The sequence below is a fragment of the Setaria italica genome, chromosome VII (genome assembly GCF_000263155.2).
Source record: "Setaria italica strain Yugu1 chromosome VII, Setaria_italica_v2.0, whole genome shotgun sequence".
NCBI lineage: Eukaryota > Viridiplantae > Streptophyta > Magnoliopsida > Poales > Poaceae > Setaria > Setaria italica.
In genome coordinates this window covers 20,975,710-20,999,208 of record NC_028456.1, presented here as the reverse complement: position 1 = coordinate 20,999,208, position 23,499 = coordinate 20,975,710, and the positions used below count along the sequence as shown (strand labels likewise).

General features: G+C 48.0%; 6 protein-coding genes and 2 non-coding genes across 10 annotated transcripts; 4 read left to right on the top strand and 4 right to left on the bottom strand.

The window, feature by feature from the left end:
• The first annotated feature begins 845 nt into the window (after positions 1-845).
• LOC101754658 lies at positions 846-3,404 on the top strand. The gene is made up of 2 exons (XM_004975651.3): positions 846-1,142; positions 1,918-3,404. The coding sequence occupies exon 2, from the start codon at positions 2,028-2,030 to the stop codon at positions 2,958-2,960; it is 933 nt and encodes a 310-aa protein (XP_004975708.1). The 5' UTR covers positions 846-1,142; positions 1,918-2,027; the 3' UTR covers positions 2,961-3,404.
• Positions 3,405-3,929: 525 nt separating this feature from the next.
• On the bottom strand, positions 3,930-8,642 carry LOC101754005 (probable protein phosphatase methylesterase 1). 3 transcript variants are annotated; one of them, XM_004975649.3, is made up of 13 exons: positions 8,316-8,638; positions 8,149-8,236; positions 7,978-8,048; positions 7,072-7,186; positions 6,833-6,912; positions 6,413-6,497; positions 6,244-6,324; positions 5,777-5,871; positions 5,621-5,671; positions 5,428-5,508; positions 4,919-4,991; positions 4,486-4,563; positions 3,930-4,372 (listed from the first exon to the last, which is right to left on the bottom strand). In XM_004975649.3, exons 1-13 carry the CDS (start codon positions 8,423-8,425, stop codon positions 4,340-4,342), a joined length of 1,041 nt encoding a protein of 346 aa, XP_004975706.1. In that variant the 5' UTR covers positions 8,426-8,638; the 3' UTR covers positions 3,930-4,339. The 3 variants fall into 3 exon arrangements, with proteins under 3 accessions (XP_004975706.1, XP_004975707.1, XP_022683741.1); XM_004975650.4 differs by having other exon boundaries at positions 8,149-8,233; XM_022828006.1 differs by lacking the exons at positions 3,930-4,372; positions 4,486-4,563; positions 4,919-4,991 and adding an exon at positions 5,026-5,237 and having other exon boundaries at positions 8,316-8,642.
• Positions 8,643-9,444: 802 nt separating this feature from the next.
• Positions 9,445-9,526, top strand: TRNAS-AGA. The gene has a single exon. It is a non-coding gene; the product is annotated as a tRNA-Ser (tRNA).
• A 1,029-nt stretch (positions 9,527-10,555) lies between these two features.
• On the top strand, positions 10,556-12,500 carry LOC101782643 (endoglucanase 11). The gene is made up of 4 exons (XM_004977968.2): positions 10,556-10,828; positions 10,974-11,477; positions 11,575-11,724; positions 11,839-12,500. The coding sequence occupies exons 1-4, from the start codon at positions 10,601-10,603 to the stop codon at positions 12,448-12,450; spliced, it is 1,494 nt and encodes a 497-aa protein (XP_004978025.2). The 5' UTR covers positions 10,556-10,600; the 3' UTR covers positions 12,451-12,500.
• A 3,538-nt stretch (positions 12,501-16,038) lies between these two features.
• On the bottom strand, positions 16,039-16,392 carry LOC105914770 (tuliposide A-converting enzyme 1, chloroplastic-like). The gene has a single exon (XM_012847444.1). It carries the CDS (start codon positions 16,390-16,392, stop codon positions 16,039-16,041), a length of 354 nt encoding a protein of 117 aa, XP_012702898.1.
• Positions 16,393-16,762: 370 nt separating this feature from the next.
• LOC101753582 lies at positions 16,763-17,582 on the top strand. Its single transcript, XM_004975648.4, has one exon. It carries the CDS (start codon positions 16,909-16,911, stop codon positions 17,386-17,388), a length of 480 nt encoding a protein of 159 aa, XP_004975705.1. The 5' UTR covers positions 16,763-16,908; the 3' UTR covers positions 17,389-17,582.
• Positions 17,583-17,765: 183 nt separating this feature from the next.
• Positions 17,766-17,838, bottom strand: TRNAK-UUU. The gene has a single exon. It is a non-coding gene; the product is annotated as a tRNA-Lys (tRNA).
• Positions 17,839-18,051: 213 nt separating this feature from the next.
• LOC101752920 (protein FAR1-RELATED SEQUENCE 11) lies at positions 18,052-20,722 on the bottom strand. Its single transcript, XM_004975647.4, has 4 exons — positions 20,652-20,722; positions 19,565-20,555; positions 19,044-19,490; positions 18,052-18,819 (listed from the first exon to the last, which is right to left on the bottom strand). The coding sequence occupies exons 2-4, from the start codon at positions 20,531-20,533 to the stop codon at positions 18,193-18,195; spliced, it is 2,043 nt and encodes a 680-aa protein (XP_004975704.1). The 5' UTR covers positions 20,534-20,555; positions 20,652-20,722; the 3' UTR covers positions 18,052-18,192.
• Positions 20,723-23,499: the final 2,777 nt, after the last annotated feature.

The window sequence follows — 23,499 nt, the reverse complement described above, 5'->3', positions numbered from 1 at the left end:
GATTTAGCCTAGGGGTTCTGCAATTAGTTTTGTAATTAGCTTATGTTTAGTCCTTCTAATTAGTATCCGAACATCCGATGTGACAAGACTAAAATTTAGCCCACTCCTCCCAAACACCCCCTTAGTTTTTCTCAACAGAAGGGGACAAGGGGTCATGTACATTCGATGAGGATGAGGCGTACGATATTCGAGAAAAACTGATCCAACTCTAGTTGATCAAATAGTAGACGCAACCGTTTTGTTGGACTCATATGAAAATCGTGGCATAACATCATCCATGCTCCTCGACCGTATGTATCATCTTAACTACTTCTTCCATCTCAAACTATTAGTCGTTTTGACTTTTTTAAATTCATAAGTTTTTCTATTCATCTTGATCTTATATTACGTCTAGATATTTTGATCATTTTGTTAGAAAACCGCTTGCCTATCAAATGTTTGGTAGGGATTCAGAGATTTCAAAAATCGTAACGGGTCAGAAAAATCTATACCAAACGACGTCTTAGCAGAAAAATACACAATCTATTACACTGGAAGAAAACAATAACAACTTTAATTCAAATAACAATAAGAGCTGGTTGGAGCGCCTCATTAGTACCAATGCAACATGAGCCAGCAACATTACAAAAAGGTTAGGTTTTATGATGGATGACGAAGCTGGCTGAATCCATATATTATTTGTAGAGTAGAAAAAGGCATGAAGTAAACGAGTAGATGTAGATACCTCGCAAAAGATCTGATTGGGCTGTATGATGACCTTTGAAAAAAAATTAAAATAATATTTTTTAGAAAACAAAATAAAATACAGCTGTAAGCAATCGTCCTCTTTCGACCAACCACCTCCCTCCCCCCTCCGTCCGGTCCGTCTCCTCCTTTTCCGTTGCAATTCTGATTCCCACGAGGACAGACATCGAGAGCCTTGCGGGAGGAGGACGCCGAGACCGATTCCAGCGGCGGCACCGTGCACCCGCGCGGCGCGCGCCCCGTCGCCGATCGCCGACGGCCGAAACGCTGGTGGCTGGGGGGCCTCGCGCTGCCGCCCCGCTGGTCTCCCGCTGCTCCGCCTCGGCTCTCCGTTGCATTGTTCTGCCGCCCGGCTCAACCGACGCTTCCTCGGCTGCTCAATCTCGGAAATTCGTTTGGTAAATTACCTCCCAGCTTCTTTTACTCTCTTGAATTAATTTCGATGTGTGGTTATTGAATTGATAATCTAGGGATTCAATTTATTAGCATTAGTTGAATTCTTCGAATCCTACGGTTAGGGCTTCAATTTTACGAACTGTATGATATTTTTCTTCTTCTTCTAAGACTTGGGGGTATGGTAAGCGACAGATTGTGTGCCTTAAAATTTGTTTCTAGTTCTGCAGTGATATTCGATAATTTTGCTTCTATATGCCCGGAAGCTTTAGGTTGTTTGGAGATCATGTAGTAGATTTACCTCTCTGAATTGGTCAGCGTCCGCGCGTCAATCTGGATAATATTTGCTTGTTGGAGTCCTTGTCGGCTTCTTCTCTTTTCCCCTGTCGTGTTGGTGTTGCATATGTGATTAGGTAATGGGTGATGATCACCTAATCATAACGCAATAGTTGGTGGATCTGGAGAGAGTTCTTTTATAAAAGTCATCTTGGATGAAGTGAGACGGAACTTTGTTAGACAATTAAAAGGGGGTTGTAAACTTGTAATGTACCTTTGATGTTGAACACGTCCAGTCGTCCACGGTGAATAAGCCATGTGAAAGATAAGCACTAACACGAAGTAGATTGGAAGCTTCATTTGTTATTATATTGCTCGTTTGAAGTCTACCGTTGACAGTATTGTCTTTCATCTATTGTTCCAAATAAATAGCAGCGTTGCCGGCACCTATCTGTGCATGTCTTCCATCTGTTGATAATTTGTCTTGCTCCCCTTTCCTTGCAGGTTTTTCTGTCTTAGTGTTTTGTTGTAGGATGTGAGAACAGCCTTTGTGTTGAACTGTTGATGATAAAAGTGAGAATGCTTGGAGGTCTCGAGTTGTGGTGCTTTATGTAATGCACTTGATCACTTATTTCACCAATATCATTGGTGTGGTGACCATTGCTCTCATCTCCATAGTCTCCATCTTCGGCCTGGTCTGCCTCTGCCGCTCAGTGTACTTCCAACTGTGGATCAAAAGAAGAGGCTACCAGCGGCTTAGCTACTTCAACGGGCCATGGCTGACTCGGATAACATTGATGCTGGTTGGATTTTGGTGGGGTGTTGGAGAGGTACTCAGACTCACCTTCGTGAATGGGGAGGGAAGGCTAATTTCTGACCGGGCATGGCAAGTGAATGTGTGCAAATTCTACATCATCTCAAATCTGGGGTTTGCAGAACCAGGATTGTTCCTCTTGCTCTCTTTCCTTCTTAGCGCAGCTTTGCAGAAGCAAGAGCTTGGTACCTTGAACCGGAAATGGAACCGGAAGACCATACGTGCAGCATTCATTCTCTGCTCGCCTTCTCTCATCTGGGACGCTTGTGTTGTTTTCGTTGGTGCTCATATTTCATCAGATGACGGTCAGCCTCCAAAGATTGCAAAGTACTGGTATTCTGCCTCTAAAATCCATAACGGCGACATTACATGCACATATCCATTGTTGAGCAGCATATTTCTTGGGGCATTCTACATCATTTTGACTGTCTATGTCATGTTTGTCGGTCGTCAAATGCTGTCTCTGGTGATCAACAAGGGACTCCGGCGAAGGATATATATGCTGATTGTCGCCACTGGAATATTACTTCCCCGGGCGACACTTCTTGGGTTATCGGTTCTTCCTTGGCCTGGTGAAGTCCATGAGGCTCTTGTGTTTGTCTCCTTCCTTGTGCTGATGCTTGCTGCCATGGTCGGTATTGTTATTCTGGTCTATTTTCCAGTTGCTGATACATTTGCCATAGGTGACCAGGAGCATATTGAGATGCAAGCAAGTCGTGACATGATCCTATGATAGCCTTTTGACTTAATGTTCAGCTTTTTCTTCAAGGACTAACTGAGGGGGACTCCTATGCTGCTTCCCCTGGCTGTGGCCATATTTAGTCTTGCAACTGCAGCTGACTTTACTCCGGAATTTTGTAAAGATAGAACAGATTAAAGTAGGGATGGCATTCTCATATTTACTTTTCTCCCCTTCATCTTCCCTCATGTGGCATGAGAAGTCCTGTAAAATAGTTCCTTAGTGAAAGTTTACCTTGTACATTGAGGTAAAGCTTGTACTATCAGCATCTCGACTGAGCTTATATCCTTTAGAGCGAAGTCCATTTTGGCAGTTGAGACGAGTGAGTTTAGAGCGATGTAGACCATTTTGGCAGTAAAGAATGATATTTCCTGCGCATTCTGTGAGAATGTTTAACATTATTCATTTGATTTCCCAGCTTAAATATGCTTCGCTATCTACAATTATTTGGCATTGTTTTCGTTTCGACAGCTGAAATCTACCTATTTAAGTGTTTGAGATGTATCATGATCACGCCGGTTGGTTTCACGGAGCGGAACTGCGGAAAAGTAGGCCTTGGCTATTCGTAGGCCAAGGTGGTCTCGAACTCCGGTTACCAGCAAATGTGAAGGCTACTGTAGTCTAGGAATAAATCATAGGAAATTCCTCCCCCACTGGGGATCGAATCTGCAACATCTGACCAACTGGTCGCAGGCCTCCCCCACTGGGATCGAACCTGCAACCTCTGACCAACTGGTCGCAGCTGTTTAAGCAGAAATACTGGTGATGATGAACACACTCGTTTGCTTTTGGGCTTTATTTCTATCTTCAGCTGTTAACCGTGCCGTCGATGGTTTCATTTGGTCTACCTTAGTGACGCAGATTATACATCTTTTAAATCGTCGCACACATTATTCCTGCGAAATTACGTTGCTTGGGCTCTCCCCCAAGTGCAACATGAGACAATCGGCACGGCTTTTGAAATGACTTCTCCAATTGCCTCCCATTGCATTATGACTTAAGAGCCAAGCACAATCCAGCAGAAAAACGAAACAAACAGCAAACAGGGGCTTGTCGTAGCGAGTTATCCTGCTTGACAGGAGTGAAACTTCACGGAAAGCATTATAATGCACTCAGCTTTACATACAAAACATACAAGAAACCTCGTACAAAAGGCACCCGCAGGACGCAAAACATGTCATAAGCAAAGCAATTCATGCGATGCAGGAGTCGCCACCAAATGATGAAACCAATGATTGATTGCTCACGCCTGAATGGTCATCATGAACCTTTCCCCCAGAATTTCTCTTCCATATCAAAATTCCTAGCTTAGGCAGATACACATCATTTTCCTATATACTGTCAATACTGGAACAGTTCCTAGTGCATTCTGTCTAGCGCCCCCATTTTTTAATAAGGCCAGGTATCTGAGAAATGAAGTACCAAACATTCAGTTAAGGCACCGAGAAAGAAAACAAAATGGAGAAATTGTGCATAAATCAAATAAAGGATGAGAGACTATGGTAGGTTAATTACTGACCTCAACACCGTTAGGCCCTATTTTGTTGCGAGATATAAAATTCAGTATGTGTGATGCAAATTCTTCGGGTACATCTTCCTGAAAATAATGATTTTAATAATGTGTCAAAACTGGTAAATGTTTGCAAATCGTTGATTAAAACCAAACTGCTAAAAGCAATGCTTCCAAAAGAGAAGTTCACAAAACTATAGCTGAACACAACTAACAGCACTCAGCAGATGAACCTTTGGTTGCTAATTCCTGCTATTGCTGCATGTCACTCTGAAATATTTAAAGTAGTCCTAGAGCATCTAGGAATAGGAGGATTATCACAATCTCTAGAAACAACCACTGATGAATCTCGACCAATGGCGCAAAAGCTTCTAGCCTTGAAATAATTAATGCTAAGGGACTCATATGAAAATAGCTTAATTCAAACATATTAAGAGCTAACCTGTATGGCATGCCCAGTGTGCCGAACCACCACCATTTGAAACTTTCCTTGCATCTGACCAATTGTTAAAGCTCTGCAAAATGCATTAACCAATACATTGCACAATTAATCCTTCATAATTGATCATGGAGTTATAGGAGGTGTTTCACATTTCAGAATAGTACTAACTATGACGGCAATAGGACTGCACACATCCAATAAAAGCAGCATTTTAGAACACGACAAATGATTTACAATAGGTTTGGCTTCAATGAAAGCTGAATCTTGGTAGTGGATTAGCACCATCCAATTTGCAATTCAATGGCTCTAGCAACAAACCCTGGCAAGAAATTTCCATATATTTGCCAGTCATAATCATGATAGTTTGATTGCTAATGCAATCTCTTCAAATAAACAGATGATAAACCATAATTCATAAAATACGCCACAAGCTCGCTTTGCAAACCCATTCTGGCAGAAGTCATGGACATGGACTAGAAAATACAGAATTTCTGTCAGGCATAACAAACCTGTCCAGTCTGTCGGTGCCAGCTAATAACAGGATCTTTTGCACTGGACAAGATAAGAACTTGTCTGAAAGACCTTCATACCTAACAAACAAACATCAGAGAATTTAGTAAAAAAAAGGGGCACATAAGATTAAAATGATTTTACTAAAAATGCAGACATTTTTTTAAAGAAATCAACAGATTGAAAGCATACCATCCTTTCCAATACATTTCTGTTTGCTCAAGAGGAGTGCGATATGTATAGCTGAAACAAAGTACAACGGTATACTTAAATAACCAATTCTATGTTTGCATGCACAGACATGAGAGATGCAATCCTACAAACATACACCATGCAAGGTATTCTCACCATTCCCGTGATTCGTCATATTTCAAGGTAGATGGAATGGACACACGAGCAGACTCGACATTTCTTAACGAGCCACCTTTGACGCTCCATTCAATCTGCATAATTTCAAAATTGATCAAGCAAGAAATAAGGTAGAGAGATCTGCTGCTGCCTTAGTAAGAACAATTAGAATCACATGGCTTAATAACTAATGCTTCCTTAGTAAGAATGGGTACGAATTACAATCACATGGCTTAATAAGCATGATACTGATTCAAAACTGAATTTAGTTTCATCCAATAATTGCTTTTCATTTCTGTTTCATCCTTTGCATGTTTGTGGTATGTCGTGCACAACTCAAACACATATGTTACTAACTCATTTCAGCGTAAGGAATGACCAAAATATCTTTTCAGATGGCAATGGGAAATTACACATATAAAGCTGATTGGCGTTATCAGAAACAATGTAGGCCGAAATTAACATACCGCTTTTTCAATGCTAGGGAAATGCTGTGCCCGATTTGATAAGATCTTCTGCATATGAACCAGTGAAGCCATTGCTGTTCCCTATTTAAAAAAGAAATATGTCCAAAATCAGCAATGATTATGATTGTTAGAAACATAAGGTGCTACATAAGGAAAAACAATTACTAACCTCAACAACATCGACAACGACAAGCCCATGAAGATTTCGAATTTCTTTTCTTGCAGCCACATGTACAGCCACTGAACCACCCATGCTAAAAAGGAAGTTCGAGCATTCCATAGTTAAAGGTTTTTTAATACTTAATGATATCAATCGAGATATTCTGAACGAACAGCTAAAAGAGAAAAGATACATTCTCTAACGCAGAAAATTAGTAACGTATATGAAGCTGGAAGTGATTAAGAGGATCATGTTTTGGTGGTAGTTTCAAATGATGCAGAATAACTTTTCAGGGCCTATTTGATAGTCTATTGGAAAGCCTCAGCTATTTAAAGCTAGGATTTTTAGTTAACCTTTGTAGACTACTTCAGGTAAGGGATGCATACACATAAGAAAATGAATAGAGGAAAATGCATGGTGCTGACTCACCTATGCCCAACAAGTATAATTGCTGGTGATGAATCTCCATACATGGTACGTATAACGGCTATGACATCATTGGTAAGAGTCTGCGGTGGCAAACAAAAACACTTTTGAAGACTAACATGTGGCCAGCAATGGGCAACAAGTCATGAAACAGCTTCGGTAATGGAAGTATAGCCATCAATCAACTCATAAGCATGAACTGTAACCATCGATTATAAGTTATAAAAAACAAGTTTGCATACTTCGATGGACAGATCCAAATCATTGCTTGTTGTTGATTTCCCGTGTCCCCGTAGATCCATGGCAACAACACGGGCCTTATCCTTCATTTGTCTTGCTGCTAGAGCAAATGAAAGCCTAAGAGATCAAAGAATAATCACAGTTACGTAAGCACATCTTTCTTTAATAAATAATTTTGCTATGGCAACATTTCATAAGGAGGTCAAGTCGTTTAATGCAGGCCTTACAAGACTATCGGAATTAAAAAAGGTGAATTTTGTATTCACATGCTTCCCTACCAAGCAAGGTTTTAAATAGCGTTTGCAGCGGCAAGACGCCAAAATACACAACAGCATCTATACGGCATGTGTCACACAGCTATAGGCATTATTTAGAACCTTAAAAATCAATTGCAAACATTTTCAGGAACAAAAACTATTTGATTGCAGCATTTCTACGTTCAACATGTATTCTATTAATCATTAATCAAAAATGAAATTCGACAGAAGTTTCACAACTGCAGCAGAAGATGGGATTGCTACATTTTCCATAGCACCCAGGAAAAAAGTCTCCAGAAGGTGTGCACTGGAAATTTGGCAAGATGCACGTGCAACTCTACATTAGACATAGCAACCATTCCACACTGGGTTATTTAAGCACAGTTCTGAAGCGCTAGTTATTCACTCCCACAAATCTGAATGTTACAGATAGCAGTCGCTGTTTAGAAAATCTTTTATGTTGTATCCTCACCAATCACCAGTGAATTTACAGTGTAAAACTAAATACTACTACTACTTGGGTTACACCCAATCCAATTAACCTCAGTGCTAGGCATTTCCAGCAAGTCCCAAGGCATGAATGTGAGCGCAATTCACCAGCAAAACACGTAGAGGATTTCACAGATAATAAAAACCGTGGCGCGGGCTTACCCCGAGTAGCCGCCTCCGTGCAGGCAGAACACTACGGGCCCATCCGATCCGGCTGTGTACACATTGAAGACCTGGAAGGAAAGAAAAAAAACGATCCAGTATTTAGATCGCGTCCATCAAGGAGTGCGGAACAGAAGCCACCCTGAAAATTTGTTCGTGAAGCGCACGCACGTCGTCGGTGCCGGGGATGGCGACGCTGCGCTCCTCGTCGAAGTAGGCGGACCAGTCCAGCGGCGCGTACTTGTGGAGGGAGTGGCTGCTGCGGAGGCCGGAGGGGCACCGGGTCAGGGCACCGGAAAGGCCGGGGAAGGAGATTCGGGAGGAGCGGGTGGGCTTACTGCGTGGCCGGGCGGGGCGGGACAGCGGCGGGGGAGAAGGCGGACGATTCCTCGCCTGCGGGCTCCCCCTCCCCTTCCTCCTGCAGTGAGGAGAGCGGCGCGGGCTCCATGGACGGCGGCGCTGCGGCTGCGCGCTGGCGACGGGAGAGGCCGGCGGCGGTGGTGTTCGCGAGCAGAGCAGAAGCCGCGAGACGGCGAGAGGGGAGCAGGAGCACGACGGCAATGGACGGGAGGGTGACGAATGGAAACGGAGCGGAGCAGGGGGGAAGAGGCAAGGGGAAGACGCGATTCCGAAGCAGAATGCGCTTTCTCCGCACGGAGGCGGTTTCTGCACCACGCTTTGTTCGTTTCTCGGGGTGGGCTAGATCCGTAGGCAAGCGCCGTGCGCGTGACAGATGTGGGATGTCGGACGGTGGCGGTGAGCCGAAGTCAGACCGGGGGGAGCAGGCGTCGGCGGCCGATTAGATGACGCGGCACCACCGGTCGTCGTCGCTGGCCGGCCGAACCGCCGGTCCGCCGCGGGACGCAGCGCCGTGGAGCCGTGGTGGGGCTGCGCGTCCGTGCGAGTGCGACGGCTACCAGCAGTAGCCAGTAGACCGCGCGCGTGTCCCCTCCTGATGCGCCCGGCGCTCTGGACGGACCGTGCACGTACGGCCTGGACCTGGACGTCGTCGACTCACTGGCCCGTCCCGTCCCTTCCGCCTTTTCTGACTTCGTATTTACCTAGGTTAAAAGGTTATGTTTAGTTCCTCCAAACTTCCAATTTTGACACTATGAAAAAGAAAATTCCCCATCACATCAAACTTGCGGTACATGCATAGAGTACTAAATATAGACGAAATCAAAAACTAATTGCACAGTTTTGTTGTACTTTGCGAGACGAATTTTTTGACCCTAATTAGTCAATATTTTGACAATAATTCATAAATACAAACAAAACGTTACAGTTGTGCATTTATGGTAAAATGCTAATTTTACCGCTCCTAAATTAGCAACTAAACAAGACCTTAGTTTAGATGCACGAAATGAGCCGAACTCGAACTGAGTTAACGGTTGTTGCTGGCACAACTCGTCAACATCAGAGAGAACCAGAGCTATAAAAATGGAGGGCTGAAATTTGAATGTTATCGTGGACGTGCCAGAGTGGTTATTGGGCATGACTAGAAATCATGTGGGTTTCGCCCGCGTAGGTTCGAATCCTACCGTCCACGTTTTTTTACTTGTTTTTTCCTCCTTTTTTTATTAATAATTGCAGGCAGATATCTGTAGGTTTTCCTCTTTTATTTTTAATAGTTCCTCTTTTTGTCCCCTTCCAGTTATTTATTTTCCCTTTTTTCTCGTTTTCTTGTTTTTATTGTAGTTGCACTGTTGCAGGCAGTAGAAATGTACTATTTGGAATCCTGCTAATTTGTCAGTTAGGTGTGCAATTTCTTCCTGCTGTCGACAATTTTTTGTTCTCCTGGCCTCACATTCATATGCAGGATTAGCCTCCCTCGAACCTTCATCTACGACGAACCCACACATCCTGTTTCAGCATTTGACGTCGCCTGCCCAATTTCACGCTCCCATCTCTACTTGGTAAATGCATTCTCCCAATTCACCAACAGTGCCCACGTACTGACACTTCAATCCTCCACCTGATCGCCTGTAACGTTAACTACCATCGCCTGATTCCAGTATTCCAGCATTGCTATGCGCCTTTAAGTGACCCTCAAGCAACCACCACCGGAGAGCCTGCGGCGATCACAAACTCCAAGGCGCACCATCCCGATCCGAGAGGAGGTCTCGCCGAACGAGATCATCCGTTTAAATTCTACAGTACCATCCTCGCAGTGTCGTCCTTCGAAAAATTCCGGATGCCCCGATCGCAGCAGCTGCAGTTTACAGCAGCAGAGCTCATCACTTGCAGTATGATTAGCTTCAGAACAATACTCCAAACACTGATAATGGAGTTATCCAGGCGCCATCATGACATGAACAACACTGAATTAGGACCCAAATCTTGGATCGTGTTATCCCCAGCAATGGCGGCCGCTCGCTCTGACTCGCGCGCGCCTCGGAGCAAGGTCGATCCGTCGATCTCGAGATAACATAAACAAATCCGTCACATGCAATTCGGCAAAATCAAATTAGCCTCGCCGCATGCAGCAAGCACGTCGTATAAATTGGCATGCGTCGCAGTACTGTACTGCAGTGGACTCGCAAGGGTCGCGGTGGAGAAGAAGAAGATGGCGATGAGCTCTGCCTCGTCGAGCCGAGCTCCGTTGGCAGCGCGAGCAAGGAAGATGCCTCCGCCGTCATCGTCGCGGTGCCTTGTGCTTACCGTCGCGTCCGTCGTCGTCTCACTCCTTTCCGGCTCCGGCCATGTCGCTGCCGGCGGGCACCCCGATTACGCCGACGCGCTCGGGAAGGCCATACTCTTCTTCCAGGGGCAGAGGTCCGGCCAGCTCCCGCCGGACCAGGCCGTCACCTGGAGGTCCAACTCCGGCCTCTCCGACGGCTCCGCCGCAAACGTACACACCTCTGATACTTCTTGTTGTAGACGAAGACGTGTTTGTTAATGTGACCATGGTCCTCGCGTTGACCTAGTGCCCTTAACTCCTGTTGATCCCGGGGCTGAAACGTCCGTGCGTGTCTGGCACGAACTGGAACTGGCAGGTCGACCTCACCGGCGGGTACTACGACGGCGGCGACAACGTCAAGTTCGGCTTCCCGATGGCGTTCACCACGACGATGCTGTCCTGGAGCGTCCTGGAGCACGGCGGGAAGATGAAGGCGCGCGTGCACGACGCGCGCGCCGCCGTCCGGTGGGGCGCGGACTACCTCCTCAAGGCGGCGACGCAGACGCCGGGGACGCTCTACGTCGGCGTGGGCGACCCCGACGCGGACCACCGGTGCTGGGAGCGGCCCGAGGACATGGACACACCGAGGTCCGTGTACGCGGTGTCGGCGTCGGCGCCCGGGTCCGACGTCGCGGGCGAGACCGTGGCGGCCCTCGCCGCGGCGAGCATGGTGTTCAGGGCCGCCGACCGGGCCTACTCCCGGAGGCTCCTCGCCGCGGCGCGGGGCGTGATGGAGCTCGCCGTGCGGAGCCAGGGGAAGTACAGCGACTCCATCGGCGGCGACATCGGCGCCTACTACCAGTCCTACTCCGGCTACAAGGTCGGTTATGTCCCGGGACACGCATACAAATACAATGATCTGCACCTGCACGTGATCAAGCAGCTGACTGGACGCGTACGTGATCTCGCTTGCGCAGGATGAGCTCTTGTGGGGATCGGCGTGGCTGCTGTGGGCGACGAAGAACTCCTCGTACCTCGGCTACCTCTACTCCCTGGGCGACAACGACGGCGTCGACATGTTCAGCTGGGACAACAAGCTCGCCGGAGCGCGCGTGCTCCTGTCACGGGTACGTAGCACGAGGGAACACCAAGCACACTGGTCACCTGTGCCTGAGCACGGACACGGATCGAACACGTAATCCGCATCTTGTTCACGTGCTTAATCGCGCGCGCGCATGCAGAGAGCTCTGGTGAACGGGGACAAGACGCTGGAGCCGTTCCGGCAGCAGGCCGAGGACTTCTTCTGCCGGATCCTGCCCGGCTCCCCTTCCTCCACAACGCGGTACACGGCGGGCGGCCTGATGCACAAGTCCGGCAACGCCAACCTGCAGTACGTCGCCTCGGCCAGCTTCCTGCTCGCCACCTACGCCAAGTACATGGCCGTCTCCAAGCACACCTTCTCCTGCCAGAGCCTCCCCGTCACCGCCAAGTCCCTCCGAGCCCTCGCCAAGAAACAGGTGGACTACATCCTGGGTGCCAACCCCCAGGGCATGTCCTACATGGTGGGCTTCGGCGCGCGGTGGCCGCAGAGGATCCACCACCGGGCGTCGTCCCTGCCGTCGGTGGCCAGCCACCCGGCGCACATCGGGTGCCAGGAGGGGTACCAGAGCTACTTCTACTCGGGCGCCGCCAACCCCAACGTGCACACCGGAGCCGTCGTCGGCGGGCCGGACGAGAACGACGCGTTCCCGGACGACCGTGGCGACTACGCGCGCTCCGAGCCCACGACGTACACCAACGCGCCCCTTGTCGGCTGCCTCGCCTACCTCGCGGGCGCGTACAGAGCTAGCTGACCACTGATCACGCGGCGATGATCGCTGACGAACCATGTATCTTAATTATTGTTGTTTAGATGGTAATGGAAAAAAGATATGTTGGGTCTTTCAAGAAAAAAAATACTAGCTGATAGCATGATATACAAAAGTAATTATTTTGCGTGGGTTTTATCAAATTTGGGAGGCCAATATATAGAAGGGAAACTATATGAACAATCGTATCCGTCGTTGCAATTCATCCAGTTGTAGAAGTACCACAGGATTAAAGATCAACTCTCAATATATTTATAACTATTGCAATAAAATATTACAAAGAACATGGACAACTTCAGAATCCGGCCTCTAAGCTTAGAGAAGCTATTCTTCCTCATTTTTCCGTTTTTTTTTCTCTTTCTGCGTGGGGGAGGGGGCACTAGCGCCCCCCCCCCCCCACCCCCAGAAAACACCAACTCACCCCCAATTTGCCCCTGGACCGCGTTGGAGTTGAAAATGAAAAGTTAGGATTGTGTACGTACTACGCGTGTGAATAATCATACAATGTATCTTAATCCGGATGAGAACGATGTGTTCCCAGACTACAGCAGCCATCGCGTGCTCTCCGAGCCCACGACGTACACCAACACGCCCCTCGTTGGCTGCCTCGCCTACCTCGCCGACGCCTACAAGAGCTGAGCTAGCTTTACCATCACTAACCATGACGCTAAACACTGACGAATCATGTATCTTAATTACTGTTGTTTAGATGGTATAATGGAAAAAAAAACACCTTGGGATTTTTGAGAAAACAAAACGAAGAAAAAATTGCCCTTGCGAGCAAAGCAGTACCAACTGATAGGATGAGCTTCTGAATATTTTACATGGTTTTTCTCAATTTGGGAGCCTAATGCGTGGAAGCAAAACCAGGTGAATAAGCCTGTTCGCTTCAGCTTATAAGCCGGCTGAAAAGCTAAAACCGCTGATTTGTTGTGAGAGGAAAATACTGTTTGGTGGCTGATAAGCTGGCTGAATAAGTTGAAGCGAACAGGCCTAATCATATCGGTTATTGCACTTCACCGGTTGCAGAAAGTGCCATAGGAGCAAAAATCAATGCTCCAGATATGTTGGACCGTGTTAAGGGTGGATCCAGCCTCTAGAATCTAGGATATGGCTCTTCTTCCCCCTTTTTTTCCTTCTTTTCTTTTTCCTCTCCCTTCTTCTTTCTTCTTTGGACCGTGTTGGAGTTGAAAATAAATGGCTAGGATCGTGTACGTAGTTTGCTTGCATGAGCTTTAGGTCATGATCTCCTGTTATGAAACAATTGATGGAATATAAAAGGGCTGTATGGATTTATATCATGCAATGAACATTATAGTGCTTGGGGGATTGAATAGAGTTGACTTTGTTCATTTGAACTTGTCCATAGAGGCCCATTTGCAACCCGATTCTTTTTTTCTAATGCAATAGAAATTTAACTAATTCATGTGAAAGTCTTGCAAATTTTACAAGGAGATAGGAGGATGACCAACCAAGATTTCGTAGCTTTGATGGGATTTCATAAATCCTTCATTTTTTTAAGGATTCATGTTTGAGATTCACATATTACAAATGGCCCCACAACATGGTTTTCTTCATCATAGTATTATATTTAGGACAATCCTAACTTAGAATGAAATTCAAGAAGGGATTTTGGTCTTATTTCGCTTTGCCTTAAAGTTTGATATGGGGGAATTATAATATGGGGTTAAGACACGACTTGAATTCTGGCTAGACAAAGTTTAGCATGGTCACAAAGACATTAGTTTATTTAAAAAAAATAAAGATATTAGTTTCTCACTTCATAAACTTCATATCCTCCGATATCTTGAAAATAGGAATTTCTTTAGTAACAAGGATCCGAGGTGAAAGAGTATCCAAACGAAACATGTTTTTGAGGTGGTGACGCGGTAGCGGGAGCATCATCAGAGATGGAAGGCGTGAGTGGGCGAGACAGTGGAGCAAGGTGTAACTTTGTTGCTGGTTTATATTAGAACAACATGGCTATCAAGATACAATTTGAAGAAAGGGTAAATACATTCACATTTCCGTAGAAAGATCAAATGGCCTATTGTTCTATTTTCTTTCCCTAAAATTTGTTGTTTGCTGAATTTTAAATTAATGAGTTGGAAGCACAACTAGTCTTAGCTACAAAGAACTCACTCTGTCTAAGAATTGAAGGCTAGAACGTTGACCTACCCCAACAATTACTCTATAAGGGTGTGCTTGGTTGAATTGTGGCTTTTGAAAAAATAGTTGTGAGCTGCGGGTTGTGGAAAAGTTGTTGTAGTTTGTGGGCTGTGAGAAAGCTGAAAGCCGTTTGATGAAACAAGTGTGGCTTTTTGGAAACACTTACGAGCGAACCCCACATGTCATTCACAATCCCTTTCACTCACATATGGGCCCTACAGTCATTGACATGTTTTTCTTTCTCTCTCTCTTTTCCTCTGTCTCCCCTCTCGCGTGGAGGGGCAGTAGCGCGGCCGGCCGACCCGAGCTCGTCGCTAGCCCCGATTCATTGTCCCCCCTCCAGCGTCTGGAGCAAGGGGCGCTGCCGACCAAGCACCCCGCGCCGCACCCGCCTAGAGCTCGCGTCGGCGGCGGCGGATCTAACCGCGTCGGCCCCATCCCACATCCTCCTGAAGCTCGCGCCGCCACCGGAGTCCCCTGTGTTGCTCCCATCCCACGCCAGCATTGGAGCCTCCCGCGCCACCACCGGAGCCCGCGCTGCTCCCATCCCAGTCCGGCCCTGCCTCGTGCCCTCCTGGAGCTCACGATGCTGCCAACCACGAAGCTACGCCACGCTGCCGCGGGAGTCCCTTGCCGGTCCCGTCCCGCGCTGCCGCCGGCCGACCCCGGAGATCCGCAGCGCCTCCACTAGAGCCCCCCCACTCCTATCCCACTCTAGCCCTGCCCCGCACCCTCTTGGAGCTCGCGATGCCACCAACCCCGGAGCTCCCCGCGCCACCGCCGAAGCCTCTCATCGGTTCCATCCCGCGCCGCTGCCGGAGCCCCTCGCCGGTCCCCCGTGCACCGCCGGATAGTGAGCGAGCGCCGCCGGAGGGAACAAGCGAGAGAGAGTTGACGGGGAAAAAAAGGAAATGAAGGGATACGTGACTTACAAGTGGCAGGTGGGTAATTTTCACGAAAGTTTGGAAGCCGCAGCCGGTGGAAGCACCCTGCGAGCTGCTGTGAAAACTACACTAGGAGAAAGCACATACTTTCGTGAAAAGTTGCTGCTAGTTCTACCTTTTGTTTGGGTTTTTGACTTTTCTTGGTAGCAAAATCACTTTGGAAGCCCAACCAAAGGAACTCTAAGTATAGAACTTTTATAATGCAAAATGTTGTTAGTTTCATTTTCAAAAAATTATTTATGATAAAAAGTTTATAGAATAAGATGACACATTAATAGTGTAGTTATTGGTCTAACTCGTGAGCAACTCCAACAGTTCCCTCATGTTACCCCCAAATCTTGTTTATGGAGAAAAACATAAGAAATCAAGCTCCAACAGATCCCTGTTCTTCCTAAAAAATATAACTACGCTAAAAACTCGCCGTCTTATTTCCTTGTTGCCGCTCCCCCGTTCTCCTTCCCTAGTTTCCTTTCCGTCGACCATTGATGAAGTCCACCACGACCTCTATCTCCTTGGCCGCCTTCTCGCTGCTGGGTTTGTCGAGGAAGTAGACATGGTACTCACCAGGCGTCTCATACAGATCCGCCTCGCCGCGCCACCCGCTCGCCTGGAGCGCGTGCACGTACACACGACCTTTCACGGCCAGCAGGTCCAGCCCCACCACGGTGACCAGCACGTGCGCACCGGCGAGTCGCCGCCACTCTTCCGGCGGCATGGCCACCGGGTTGATCACCAGGCCGTCGATCCCGTAGTGCCCCGCGCGCACGAAGCCCCACATCCGCTCGCGCCACCGCCGCGTCGCACCGCCCCTCATCTCCGATGGCACGGACCGCCTCCCGCAGAAGTAGAGGACCTTGGACACTGGACGGAAGAGGTCGGTGATGGGTCAAATGGATGCGGGATGATAAGGGAAGGCTGCTGGTGCGAGGAATCGAGCGGAGGCGGCTGGGATATGGCGGATTTGGCCGGCGGCGAGCTCTGCTCTGTTCTAAGAGGTCACGAGGGGAGGGAGAGATCGTGAGGAGGAGGTGAGGCAGCCAATTGGATTGGATCGGATCAACTCGCGATGACATGATCTATTTTGAAATATCGGGGATGATAATATTTTAGAAAAAGAAAATTTTAGAAGAATTTTTTTAGAACGCTAGGACATTAAGCATGCATTTCTCACTCCTCACTCAACCTAATAGAATATCCTCAATATTCCTCATCTTTGCTCCCTCTTCTAAAACCCGACTAGTAAAAAAGAGCTGTCCTGGACCTTTCCCATCCATCCAAAGAAGCAACGCCCAAAACCAAGAACTACCAACCACAACCCCAATTGGTCAACATGGCGACGGCGGCAGCAGCCTCCGCCCTCCTCCTCCTGCTCGGCCTCGCCGCCCCCGCCTCGGCCGCGGCGCCGTACGAGCCGCCGACCGTGCCGGAGCTGATGGACCGGTTCGGCCTCCCGCGCGCGCTGCTCCCGGAGACCGCCCGGCGGTACCTCCTCCACAACGACGGCACCTTCGAGCTCTTCCTCGACGACGGCTGCGTGGTCGAGGTGGGGGGCTACCGCGTCGGCTACGACATCAAGCTCTCCGGCACCGTGTCCCCCGGGGCGGTCACGGGGCTCGAGGGCGTCCGCGTCCGCGTTCTGTTCGCCTGGGTGCCCATCACTGGTGTCGAGGTGGCCGGCGGGGAGGTCACCGTCCACATCGGGCCCGTCAGCAAGTCCTTCCCGGTCGTCGGGTTCAAGTCCAGCCCCCTGTGCATCGTCGGCTCAGCGGCGGCGGCGGCGGTCGATGCTTCGCTTCCTTTGGTAGAGTAGTCAGCTGGCCACGATTTGTTAGGATTCAGGCGAAGTTTGCGGTGTTCTTCGTGCCACGATTTATTTTAATTTCTCCTTGTATATTTGTATTTGCCACCGGTGTACAATTTATTTAAGTGCACACGGTTAGTTGGTACTATTTCTTCTTGTTTCCAGACAAAACAGACATGTATGTGCCTTTTGTTTTTCCCAACGAACAAAGAAAGTTTACAGATAAGTAAAACAAAAAAAATCACTCAAGAAAAAATATAGCGAAACTAATTTCTGGATCTCATCGAGTCCATTGACTTGGAATGCAACTGCCCAATCAAAGTCAAGCGAAGAAAATGTTTACCAAAGAAACAGCAAAAAAGAGTAATATAAATAAAAAGGAAAATCGCCGTCTGTGGGATTCGAACCCACGACCACACGGTTAAAAGCCGTGCGCTCTACCGACTGAGCTAAGACGGCTTGCACGTACTGCAGTATTTCATAATCTTTAAGAACAAAAGTGATAAAAACATCCTTCGCATGACTCACTTTCGAAGTTTCGAATTTCGATACAGTAAATTATACAAAGAATTTCTTCGTAGCTGTGGGCCGTGGTGATTAGATCGTTGAAATACATGTTTAACAAGTGCTTTTGGAACTCAAATGCGGTGCAAAAGGATTTCGATCCCAAGCTACGAAAATGCACATCTAGAACAGAATCACATCACATCGATTCCATATTTCTCTTGTTGCCAACTACTGCTAGTCTGCTACTTATAGTTGTTAATAATCACTATTGCCTGCGCAAAATGCAATAATGGTGTAGCTACTGGCCTACTGCAGCCTAGGAGCATGTTCACCTGAAACATGCATCGAAACAGGCTGCTGCTTTATTCTGGACAGGAGAACAGAGGCCTCATGTGTTGCAAGATCCATCCTCTCGTTCGATTTGGCTGCCTCACTCACCAGCGCTGCGACCAAGGATTGCAACGCTCCCACTCTCCCAGATGCTACACGCTGCGACTGAGGGGGAGCTCCATTCAAGGACTTGGAAGGTGGTGTCTGAATCCTGCGCCATCGGACAGGAAGATAAGTGTCTGGGACCTGCAAATAGTTCAGTGTTGAGAGCACGCGAAGGGCATGCCGGCAGAGGATCCCTAAGCACTCGAACATTTGGCAGCTGCAAGAAATGAGCTCCTCCCTTTGGTTCCATGTGACGCTATACCCACCCACCGCCTCAGTATGGTGTCGGACAAGAAAAATGTTCTCTTCCAAGTGGAACGATGCGTAGTGGGCAGCCTCAACAAGCTCATCTTGTAGCTTAGAGAAAGCATAGGGGGTGAGAAGTGCAGCAGCATGGCCTTCAATTGGAGATGCTGTCTTCAGGCTTATGTTCTGCAAATTTTGCTGCATCGTTTCTTGTTCCCCAACTTGGTCTTTGTAGTTAACACCTACTGAAACCTGTCCAAAAAATTAGCACAGGGAACATATTACTTCTTTTTGTCACACAAAAAGCAAGAAGTCCAAAGCCCCGAGCAAGCAATTTAGCGTGTAAAAACATGGCTAAACTGAACTGAAGCTGTAGGAAAATAGGTCGCATTTTTTTTTCTTTGACAAGTATCTGAAAACTATTGTGATGTGCATCAAACCAAGAAATTTGTATTTGGACAATATGAGATACTCACCTGTTCAATGAAGTTGGCAAGTCGTGTCTGAATACTCAAGAACCGCTGAATGAAGGCATTTATTGACTTGGAAACAGATGGAGAAGCAGTCAGCCCTGCAGAAAAATGCCCTCTCAAATAAGGCAATGCCCAGAGATTTCTTGATGCAAACAGACTAGCAATATGCCTATTTCCATGAAGTCCGTAGCAGTTCACCATGTCATTCCACCCAATATCAAAGGCCACTGTGTTCTCCATGTTACACAGCCTACTGAATTCATTTTCCCAGTCATTGTAACGCTCCCCAAGATTTACATTCAACCAAGATGGGAACCTGGCTGCAATTAGCCATATGCAAAGGGCATGCTTTGTGCTAGGAAATTCCTTTTCAATTGCTTCCTTGAGACACATATTTTGATCAGTCAATATCATCTGTGGAGCTTTTCTGTTCATGAAGTTGAGAAATACCTGTCAATAAGAAATGCTGCCTAAGGGAACAGTTACAAAAAGGAACACTGAGTTTTCACCCCGAACTGTATTACCTGCAATGCCCATGCAAATGATTCCTGATTCACTTCCCTTAGAAGCACGCAAGCAAAGAAGCAAGGCATTCCATAATTGTTCAATCCAACCCATATTCCAAGCGCCATGTCGAGTGCAGATAACCGATGAGTGGTGTCAAACACAACAGCATCACCAAACATCTCGTAAGCCTGAACCGAAGCCGAATATGTCCAGGCAATGTTCTGTAGACGATTGTTCACGTCTTTGGTGAATTCAAACATCAAACTGGGATCCTTCTCTTTGAAATCCTTGCACATCCTAAGCAGATCGACGCTCTCGTCCTCCTCATGATCGACCTTCCTGAAGGACTGCATGAGGTTCCTCACATCCTTCTCCGTGAAGGGTAGGCTCCCAGGCTCGACGCACTTCTCCAGCTCCATTATCCTCATCATCTGCTGCACGGAGATCCCGGCCTTGGCAAACATCAGGATCCGGTCCCTGTCGGCGCCGGAGATGACGCGGTACGCCGGCAGGAGGCGCACTTTATCCTGCCCCAGGAGCGCGTGGTTGTGGTGGTCGGAGAACCCAGTGACCCGCCACTCCGGCGGCGCCCCCGCGGCGGCCTCGCCCCTGCCGATGCGCATGTACGCCTGGCACCCGCAGCGCGAGGAGCTCCTGTTCCGCTGCGATCTGGGCGCGCCGGCGAGCGGCTTGGCCGGCGCCGACCCCGCGCGGTGGCACACGAAGTAGCGCCTGGTCAGGCCCCGGCCCACGCCGTCCTTCCCCTCCGTCCGGTGCCGCCGGATCGAGAACCCGCACCGCCGCGCGAAGCCGCTGTAGAACACGTACGCCGCGTCGTGGGTCGGGAACCGCTGCCCGACGTATGGGGCCGCGGCCGACTCCGCCGAGGACGCCGCCGTCTCAAGCGACACCCGCGCCTCGTCGGGGGAATCGTCCTCCCCGCTGGCGTAGCACTCCAGCAGAGATGCGGGTTCCGCGGGCGTCATCCTGGCATTTGGCAAGCGGAGGCTGCAAGAAGCGAGAAATTCCAGTGAGTTTCACGGGTGGGACGGACACTTCGATGATAGAGGGGTCCATGGAGGTGACAGCAGGCAGGGAGCGTACAGCCGTAGTGGCCGGAAGAGGAGTCGGCGGCGGGGCGGTGGCGCTCCGGCTATCGAACTCCGGCGTGTCTTTTTCGGTGGAAATCTAAGGCAGAAATTGAAGGAGCCTCGTGGAGAAAACAGAAAAGTAATCTTATATGGGCCGTGGCCCATTAACTTGGGTACATTCAACTCAACCATTCACGCACACCCACCACCGTACCTATGCGGCCCAACACGGAGTCCGCCAGGCCCCCGACGCCGACATGTGGAATCGTGTCACATCCTTACCATTTCGTGAAAAGGAAAGAAAGATGGTTAAAGAGCCTATCAAAATGCACATGCCATCTCTAAAAAAGAGAGAACATTCCAACCTTTAAAATATCTGGTGTTTGGAGCTCGGTAAGGGTCGTGCGAATGTCCACTCGCCATCTTTTTGAAAGATGGTTGGAACTTGTTAGATTAGAAAACATTAGGTTGCTACCCGTTGAAACTTGAAAGACTTCTCTGAAAATGCTTGTCAAGAGACTGAACGGACTGCAACGTGCATACAACCCATGAAACTTGTCATTCTTTTTTGTTTTTATATTTTTTGTGCAATGGAAAAACTTATCCAAATCTTTTAGCTTATCCGACCTCTCAAAAAAGGCTTATCCAGTCGAGGCATCGGGATCAGATGACCGATGGAGTAGACGAGTAGTATCGCGAAATGAATGTTATCATCTTTTCAGCTGCGTGACATGCGAGATCGTGCATGCACGACTGTCCTGACCATTACCAGTAACCACGTTTAGTAGCAGGCGTCTCACCGGTACTGTACTGTTTGTTCGGTACTAAATGCCACATCATTTAGTAGGAAGGTCTCCGCATACACGCATCGTGCCAAATCCCAAGTCACGCATAATATACGCTCACGTGGTCTATGATATTTGAACCCACGACCTTAAGCCTCGCACGAAGCTTCCTTACCATCTTATCTACACAACACATGTGATTGAGTTAGATATACTTTCCTTTATAGGTAACTCGTGGAGATGCCTTTAGTACGGGTCAATAACACCAACCGGTACAAAATGGTGACATTTAGTACCGATCAATAACACCGACCGGTACTAAATGGTACTCCACGGGGTACTGGTGTTATTGCCCGGTACTAAATGGTCGAGGCCTTTTAGTACATGACAATAACACCGATTGATACTAAACAGTTGCCCGGTACTACGAGGCCTCCGAGGATCGACATTTTTTACGTGTTACTAATTTCGCACATTAGTACCAAACGAAAAGCTATTGGGTACTAACGTCAAAGACGAATGCTCATATTTCTAGCACATTAGTACCGAACGAAAAGCTATTGGGTACTAACGTCAAAGACGAATGCTCATATTTCTAGCAGTGAACACCCGTATATTATCCTCCACGTTCATGGATCACTCGAAGGGATATCAATCTGATGACAAAACCATGGCTGGAACGAGCTTTGTTTCTCTTACTTATCAACTTCACATTGCATTAGATACATGTAAGATTGATTTTTAACAAATCTGAAAGCTTATATCTATAGCATCAAATTTTGAAAAAAACAGTAATCTTATATTTGAATTGTATCTCTTCTTCCACAAATTATGACGTCCAATCTCCCACTTGAGGCACTTGAGGAGACGGTAGACCAACGCACCCGCCAATGCAATGCAGGCCACTGGTCCATGAGGCTCCTTGATCACCCATAGACCCTGTCCAGGTAAGTAATAATTTCTAAGGTTGCACCTTGTGTTGCATATATGGCTGGTGCGTCCACTCGTGGGTGTTTAGTCTCCGGTACGAGACTAAACACGATGATGCCTATAGAAAAAAATCCGATGGCGGTTTATTAGAACGTCAACCGGGCGCTAACAACACCCGGACGAATGAAGCTGATCTGGATCCGCCAAGCCCGGTAATTTGGGTAGATTGTGATTTTCAAACTGCAGCAGGTATTTTTGGGCCTAGGTGCCACCTTGAAACATCTTTTGGGCTTTGGTTGTTATAAAAGATGACGTACTTTTTTTTCTTTGAAACGTAAAAGATGATGTACGACCACGTCCTCCACCGAGTTCCGAGACCTTTGGTACGTACTACTACGGTCTGGTATCTTTTTCTTCGAGAAAATAAATAAAATTCGATGACACGCATGAAGAGTTCGAGGACTTGTGAAATCTTTAGGACATCCATGGATTTGGTGTCCCTGATCAGCTTTTGCGGCCCGAGGGCACGCAGGAGGGGAGACCCTGCCTTCCATTTGCTGGCAACGCATGATATCCTGCAGCTTCATTCAATTATCTGTTTTACGACCAGCTTGTGTTCTATTTGGACGATGACAACGCTCTCCGAGGCCACACTGTGCTTGTCATAGATTCATGGAAGAACATGCACTGCTAGAGAATTGAGCATTTGTCCCGGTTGGTAGGGCTCAAAGGTCCTGAAAAACCATCCGGGATTAATTTTTCAAGACAAAAGGGGTCCTTTAGTTCCGGGTCATCCACCTGGGACTATACCAACTGGGACTAAAATTTTCAAAAAAAAATAAAAAAAGGCCACACCGCCGGCCGCCTCGGCTCCGCTGCCCTCACCCAACCGCCGCCTCGGCTCCGTCCGCCGCGACCCGCCTCCGCAGCCAACGCCCGCACCGGCCCTTCCCTCGCCCCGCTGCCGCTCCTCACTCCCAGCGAGGGGCAAGCAGAGGGTGAAGGGGCGGGGTAGCAGAGGGGATGGGGTGGCGGCGGCGCAAGGAGAGGAAGTGGAGTCAGAGAGGAGGGAGAGGAGGAGAGAGAGAAGATAAGGATGAGCGCAGGAGAGGAGGTGGAGGCGCAGGAGCCCGTGTGGAGAGAAAT

Bases quoted from the DNA above. Each gene is read 5' to 3' on its own strand.
- LOC101782643 (XM_004977968.2), top strand. From the start codon at position 10,601: ATGCCTCCGCCGTCATCGTCGCGGTGCCTTGTGCTTACCGTCGCGTCC. The intron at 11,478-11,574 runs GTCGGTTATGTC...TCGCTTGCGCAG, and splicing joins AGTCCTACTCCGGCTACAAG to GATGAGCTCTTGTGGGGATC. The intron at 11,725-11,838 runs GTACGTAGCACG...GCGCGCATGCAG, and splicing joins CGCGCGTGCTCCTGTCACGG to AGAGCTCTGGTGAACGGGGA.
- LOC101753582 (XM_004975648.4), top strand. From the start codon at position 16,909: ATGGCGACGGCGGCAGCAGCCTCCGCCCTCCTCCTCCTGCTCGGCCTC.
- LOC101754658 (XM_004975651.3), top strand. From the start codon at position 2,028: ATGCACTTGATCACTTATTTCACCAATATCATTGGTGTGGTGACCATT.
- LOC101754005 (XM_004975649.3), bottom strand. From the start codon at position 8,425: ATGGAGCCCGCGCCGCTCTCCTCACTGCAGGAGGAAGGGGAGGGGGAG. The intron at 5,872-6,243 runs GTATGTTAATTT...GAAATTATGCAG, and splicing joins TCCCTAGCATTGAAAAAGCG to ATTGAATGGAGCGTCAAAGG. The intron at 4,564-4,918 runs GTTAGCTCTTAA...CATTATTTTCAG, and splicing joins ACACTGGGCATGCCATACAG to GAAGATGTACCCGAAGAATT.
- LOC101752920 (XM_004975647.4), bottom strand. From the start codon at position 20,533: ATGACGCCCGCGGAACCCGCATCTCTGCTGGAGTGCTACGCCAGCGGG. The intron at 19,491-19,564 runs GTAATACAGTTC...TCTTATTGACAG, and splicing joins CATTTGCATGGGCATTGCAG to GTATTTCTCAACTTCATGAA. The intron at 18,820-19,043 runs GTGAGTATCTCA...TTTTTTGGACAG, and splicing joins TTGCCAACTTCATTGAACAG to GTTTCAGTAGGTGTTAACTA.
- LOC105914770 (XM_012847444.1), bottom strand. From the start codon at position 16,392: ATGAGGGGCGGTGCGACGCGGCGGTGGCGCGAGCGGATGTGGGGCTTC.